The 6,474-nt window shown below is 41.6% G+C and overlaps 1 protein-coding gene and 1 long non-coding RNA gene across 2 annotated transcripts; one reads left to right on the top strand and one right to left on the bottom strand.

The window, feature by feature from the left end:
- The first annotated feature begins 1,019 nt into the window (after positions 1-1,019).
- LOC130986733 (uncharacterized) lies at positions 1,020-2,243 on the top strand. Its single transcript, XR_009089352.1, has 2 exons — positions 1,020-1,725; positions 1,976-2,243. It is a non-coding gene; the product is annotated as an uncharacterized LOC130986733 (long non-coding RNA).
- Positions 2,244-3,025: 782 nt separating this feature from the next.
- LOC130986732 (adenosylhomocysteinase) lies at positions 3,026-5,600 on the bottom strand. Its single transcript, XM_057910229.1, has 2 exons — positions 4,541-5,600; positions 3,026-4,040 (listed from the first exon to the last, which is right to left on the bottom strand). Exons 1-2 carry the CDS (start codon positions 5,249-5,251, stop codon positions 3,294-3,296), a joined length of 1,458 nt encoding a protein of 485 aa, XP_057766212.1. The 5' UTR covers positions 5,252-5,600; the 3' UTR covers positions 3,026-3,293.
- Between the last annotated feature and the right edge of the window lie 874 nt (positions 5,601-6,474).

The raw sequence follows: 6,474 nt of genomic DNA on the forward strand, positions 1-6,474 counted from the left end.
TGTAAATTGTTTACTCTGTTTGGTTTTCTATATGATAATTAGTGGCAAGAGAAAAGTAGAATTCCTCATGCTTTAGTATTGTATACAAGTTTTAACAGCTAACGACACTTGTTCCAAAATCGAGAGACTAACATTTAGATTTGGGTAAATGTCACTTTTTGTCTCATTATTTGGCCGAATTTTTGATTATGTTCCAACTTTTCGATAATATCTAATTGGTGTTCAACCTATCAACATTTTTTTAATTGTGTCTCGTAAAAATTTTCCAACGTTCGAAAATTGACGTGGAACACCGGAGTTTGCATACATGTATTAATTAATCTACATGGAATCTCCAATTTTATGTCATTTTAATTAAAAAAAACACAACACACTTCACATGGAGGCAAAACAGTGCCGCATTACAGAAATCCCCCAAAACACTGAGGGTAGTTGGCTGTGAGACGGCAGACGATGGCGGAGACAAAAAGCTATTGTCGATCGAAGTTGAGCAAGGGGAAGGGAGATCCGCCAGCCTGTCTTAGAAAAGAGGGAGTCGAGGCTGGGGGCGGCCACAGGCTATTGTCGCCGGAAAATCGAAAGTGGTGGCAGCTTTCAATCTAGGGTTTGAAAAAGGGGAAGTTGCGCCGTTGCTTGAGAAAGTGGTGGTTGTGCATGTGTGCTTGTGGGGTGAGACGAGGGAGTGAAAGAGAGTTGAGAGGCAAGGGCTATTTACCAGTGAGTGGCATTATTGGAGGTGAGGGGAGCCAGTGCAGCTGCCGCGCCGGAGATTTCAGGCGGTGGCGGCGCCTGTCCGCGTGGTGTGTCTGTGTCGCCGTTTTGAGCTTCTCCCTCATATTCTCAATCACCGCTTCGCTTGAACCTCTCTCAGAAGCAGCAGATCTGCCGCCCCAATTCGCATTGATTTTTAGGTCGTCATTGTCTTTCTCCTCCTCGAAGTCATCCTCTTCTTTATCGATGGCGTTCTGGTAGTCGTCTTCGTCATCGCCAGCGCTGGAGAAGTTGTCGGGGCAGGAGATGCCGGCGAGGGGTGGAGGAGGCAGGAGGCGGTGACGCGTTGGGTCAGATCGAAGATGCTCACCAATAAATCATTATTAAGTTACGTTGAGTTTTTTTATTAAAGTCCACGTCAATTCCAAGTAGATTAATCGGTCCACATAGGGGTGAGCAAAAAATCCGAAACCGAATAACCGAACCGATCCAAACCGAAATTTTAAAATATGGTTCGGTTTTTTCGGTTTTTCGGTTCGGTTCGGTTTTTTTTTTACAAAATTTCGGTTTTTCGGTTCGGTTCGGTTCGGATTTTTTAAAACCGAACAAAACCGAAAACCGAATTATATATATATATATATATATATATATAATATTTTAATTATATACTTAAAATATCTAACCCTAATTCTAATTTCTGACTTCTAAGCCCTAAAGGCAGCGCCGCTGCCTCACTTTCAAGTTTCAAATCTGAAAGAATTCATCTTCTTCTTCGTTCCTGCCTGCACCTGCGAGTCTGCGACCTAAGGAAGCGCCGCCGCGGCCTCTTGTTCGTCACGTCGTCGTCGTCGGTCGCCACCCCACCCTGCCTCACGCCCCACGCGGCAACGCCGGCCACTCCACGGCGCCTGGAGGCTGGAACTTCTGCTGCTGCTTTCACTCCCACCCTCGCCGCCCTGCTACAAATCAGCGCCGCCGCTGCCCGCCTGCTTTCACTCCACCACCGTCTAGCAGGTTAGTATTTCACCATTCTTTCATTTTTTTCGATTGTACTAGATAAATGGCGAAGTCACTGTTGTGAAGAATGTATCCATTTAGAATTTTAGCCTTGTGTTATTGTGTTAGTGTAGGAATACTTCATCTGGGATCTGGCAGATTCGTTTAGCGGTTTAGGTATCCATTTAGCTTTATGTTAGTGTAGGAAAATAGCTTGAAAATTTGTTTAAGTATTTTCTGGATTTAAGAATAGCTTGAACTTGTGCAGATATTTCAAGGTTTCGGCAGCGAAATTTTGTGTTTTGGGCAGAAATTAAAGTCTCCACAATAGATTCTTCAGCAGCTAGTTGTAATGTAAGTGTTGTACATTGAAATTGTGGACTCTTTCCTTGATCATTTGTTGCTAATTTGTTGTTGATTTGATGGATATTTAGAAACTCTTTAGTTTGTTGGCTATGGATGTTCTAGTATTTAATTTGGTGAGTGTGATGAATGGATTCAATACTTATGCAAATTTTAATTATTAGGTTGTTATATATACATGTATGTTCTATTGTTCTTGAAATGATTAAATGAATGATGGATAATGATAAAATATGTAAAAAAAATTGAGCAGATTTTTTAAATTTTACTATTTTTTTCGGATTTTTCGGTTTTGTTTCAGAATTTTCGGTTTTTCGGTTTTTTCGGTTTTTTTCGGGTTTTTTCGGTTTAATTCGGTTTTTCGGTTCGGTTTGGTTTTAATTATAAAAATTTTGGTTAATTCGGTTCGGGTTGTTCGGTTAATTCGGTTCGGTTCGGGTTTTTTTTTCTAACCGAAAAAAATATGGTTTGGTTTGGTTTTAGTAAAAACCGAACCATATAACCGAATGCTCACCCCTAGGTCCACATAATCAAACTCCGGCGTTACACGTCAATTTTCAAACGCTGGAAAATTTTTGCAGGAGACAATTAAAAAAAACATTGATAGGTTGGATACCAATTAGATATTTATCAAAAAGTTGGAACATAATCAATAATTCGACCAAACGATGGAACAGAAAATGACATTTATCCTTTAAATTTTAATGACTATAAAACCAAAAAAATAATAAAATTTGAGGAACAAGAAAGGCAAAAATTAAGTAGGCAGATTAACAAGACAATTATGAAAAGTTGAAAAAGCAGAACAGAACATTATCTCAATAATGAAATGAGTTTCCGATCTTAACATACAAAAATACTGCTCTCAGCTGAAATTGTTCAAATCGCAATGCTACTAAACACACTTGAATTCCAGTGAAAAATAAAATTCTTCTACCATAAGAATGATATATCATTTCATCGAATATATATATAATAGATAAATGCCAAACGCAATAATGCATCTTTCTGCAGCAACTACATCATTTTCTTATCAAAGGCTCAAAAGGAAAACAGAAAAAAGAAATAATCAAACCACCGTGATGACTGCTAAAATCAACTTCCAACTTATTTTTCAAGTCATCAAAATCAAATCAACTCCCAAACAGCTCAAGAAACCGTGATGCTGATGATCAAAGTGTACTGTTTTACCCCACATTGCAACAACCATGTTCCCCTTTAGCTTAGTACCTGTAGTGAGCAGGCTTGTAGGGACCCTCAACGGGGACGCTGATGTAGTCGGCCTGGTCCTTGGAGAGCTTCGTGAGCCTCGCCCCAAGCTTACCGAGGTGGAGGGCTGCGACCTTCTCATCGAGATGCTTGGGCAGCACATACACCTTCTTCTCGTACTTGCCACTGGTCTTCTCGTTCCAGAGCTCGAGCTGGGCAATGACCTGGTTGGTGAAGGAGCACGACATGACGAAGCTGGGGTGGCCGGTGGCACAGCCCAAGTTCATGAGACGGCCCTCGGCCAGGATGATGATGCCAGTCTTGGTGTCCGGGAACACCCACCTGTCCGTCTGTGGCTTGATGGTGATCCTCTTCACTCCGGGGAAGGTCTCGAGGCCGTGCATGTCGATCTCGTTGTCAAAGTGGCCGATGTTGCACACAATGGCGTTGTTCTTCATCTTCCTCATGTGGTCGAGCATGATGATGTCCTTGTTGCCGGTGGTGGTGACGAAGATGTCGGCCTCGGAGACCACGTCTTCCAGGGTCAGCACCTGGAAACCCTCCATGAGGGCCTGCAGGGCGCAGATGGGATCAATCTCTGTCACGATCACGCGGGCACCGCCTTGCTTCAAGGCCGCCGCACAGCCCTTTCCTACATCTCCATAACCGCAGACGACACCAACCTTTCCGGCAATCATCACATCGGTGGCCCTCATCAGCCCATCGGGCAATGAGTGACGGCACCCGTACAAGTTATCGAACTGCCAAAACCATGATAGCACAGTTTATTAGTATATTATGATTATCTAAATGTTAATATAATCTGGAAAAATCTAATTGTATGCTATTATCATATACTATGAGAAATGAATCATTCTAAATTCTAACAATTAGGCATAGATCCACAATGCAGATCTATATATCAAACAGAAAAGGGCAAAACTTTGTAAACAGAGTAACACAATCATCCAATTTTGAACACTTGAAACAGGGCAATAATCGATCTACATTCTAAATTTAACAGACATATTTAGAATTTATAATCCTAAGTGTAACTAACAAGGATTAGAAAAGAAGATTGTTGATGCATTTACAAACACATTGAATGAGATCGATCTGAACTAGTGACCTACATTAAGTTCTAGATCTGCCAAACATAAATATAAAAATGGATATGTCTATTAATTGAGTGCGGATCTAATAGCTAGTAGAATTAAATTATTAGATCTACCAAAATTTAGATCTGCAATGACAATCATACCTTGCTCTTGGTGACGGAGTCATTGACATTGATGGCGGGGAAGAGCAGGGCGCCGTTAGCTTGCATCTGATACAACCTCTTGACTCCGGTGGTGGTCTCCTCGGAAACCCCAACGATTCTGTCCTTCATCTTGGTGTACTTCTTGGGATCGTCCTTCAATCCGTCTTTGATGATGGTGAGCACGATCTGGAACTCAGCGTTGTCGGTGGAGGTGGGATCGGGGAGCTTGCCGGACTTGGCGAACTCCTCCTCAGCCTTGACACCCTCGTGGATGAGGAGGGTGGTGTCGCCGCCGTCGTCGACGATGAGATCGGGGCCGCCACCGGGGCCCCAGTCGAGGGCGCGCTCGGTGCACCACCAGTACTCCTGGAGGGTCTCCCCCTTCCAGGCGAAGACGGCAGCGCTGTCGCGGGCGATGGCGGCGGCAGCGTGGTCCTGGGTGGAGAAGATGTTGCAGGAGCACCATCTGACCTCGGCGCCGAGGGCGGTGAGGGTCTCGATGAGGACGGCGGTCTGGATGGTCATGTGGAGGCTGCCGGTGATCTTAGCCCCCTTGAAGGGCTGGGAGGGGCCGAACTCGGTGCGGCAGGACATGAGGCCGGGCATCTCGACCTCGGCCAGCTCGATCTCGAGGCGGCCGAAGTCGGCCTGGGACATGTCCTTGACCTTGTACTCGCGGCCGGTGGTGGTCTTCTCGACGAGAAGCGCCATAATGGGGGAGAGAAGAGGGATTTCTTGACGCTGTTCTTGCTTCTTGGAGGAGTGAAGAAGAAGAAGAAGGCGCAGAAATTGGTATGCAGAAGTGAGAGAGTGAGTAGGGGATATAAATAGGTTTTAGAGTGTTGTATGGACGGTTGAGATTTGGAGGGTTTGGTGGATCTGAGATTTGGTAAAAAGAGTTGTTGGGAGGGATTGGGATATCTTTCTTTTCCCATTTCCTTTTATTAGTTTCAAAACCCAGGCCAAATATGAATGGGCCAATGGTGTGTTTGCCACTGTAGAGATGAAGACATGATGACAAGCATCCAGTGGCCAGGTAGTACCAATTTAAATACCAACACAATCACAAACCATTCATTTCACAAGTTTTATATAAGAGTACTTTGGACAAAATTTATTCGAATAAAAAAAGATTAATTTTTTTTAAAAAATCAATTTATTTATAAAATTTGGTTCAAGGTTAAAAAAATCAATTCTTTTTGTAATTTTTTAACAATTTTTTATTTTTTATTTTTTATTTTTTTTGTAGTTCTTGTACTTTAAAAATAATAAAAATTAGAAAAATTGTTAAAAAATTACAATATGGAGAAAATAAAATTAGCACATAATTAAAAAAAATAGAACTAAACCCACAACACAAAACACAACATGGAAATAAACTTAAATAGTACTCCCTCTGGCCCGCTTCAAATGACTCTATTTCTATTTTTGGGTTGTCCCAATCCAAATTTAGAAATATTTAACACTATTTTTTGGATGGTCTCATCACCACTTTACACATTTATCACACATTTCTTAATCTCCGTGTCGAAAAATTTAGGCCATTTGAAGCGAAACGAAGGTAGTAAAATAAGAAAAGTAACAAATATTTTTTTCAAAAGAAAAGAAAGAAAAGAAAAATAATAAATAAAAAAAATAAAAATAAAAATGACACTTTTCAATAAGTTCACGGGGATGCAATATTGCATCCACTCTCTCCTCTCTCCTGTTTACACCAACTCGCTTTAGCGCACCCCAATGATAATGTATGTAGATGCATCTTAATAAAGTTATGAATTTTGAGTCTTAATTAAATCTTACACAACTTTTTTTCTTAAAGTTATGTGTGTATGTGTGTGTGTGAAAAAGATCAACAGAGAAGGCTAAATATTAAGATATGGAGAAGGAATCTCGGATTGGTTTGAATAAGTCAATAATTTTACTAAATACACCAA

The sequence above is a fragment of the Salvia miltiorrhiza genome, chromosome 5 (genome assembly GCF_028751815.1).
Source record: "Salvia miltiorrhiza cultivar Shanhuang (shh) chromosome 5, IMPLAD_Smil_shh, whole genome shotgun sequence".
NCBI classification, from domain to species: domain Eukaryota; kingdom Viridiplantae; phylum Streptophyta; class Magnoliopsida; order Lamiales; family Lamiaceae; genus Salvia; species Salvia miltiorrhiza.

What these genes read in the sequence shown, in the direction of transcription:
- LOC130986732 (XM_057910229.1), bottom strand. Translation starts at nt 5,251, where the DNA reads ATGGCGCTTCTCGTCGAGAAGACCACCACCGGCCGCGAGTACAAGGTC. An exon ending in ACTCCGTCACCAAGAGCAAG is followed by an intron (nt 4,041 to 4,540) that starts GTATGATTGTCA and finishes TGGTTTTGGCAG; the next exon opens with TTCGATAACTTGTACGGGTG.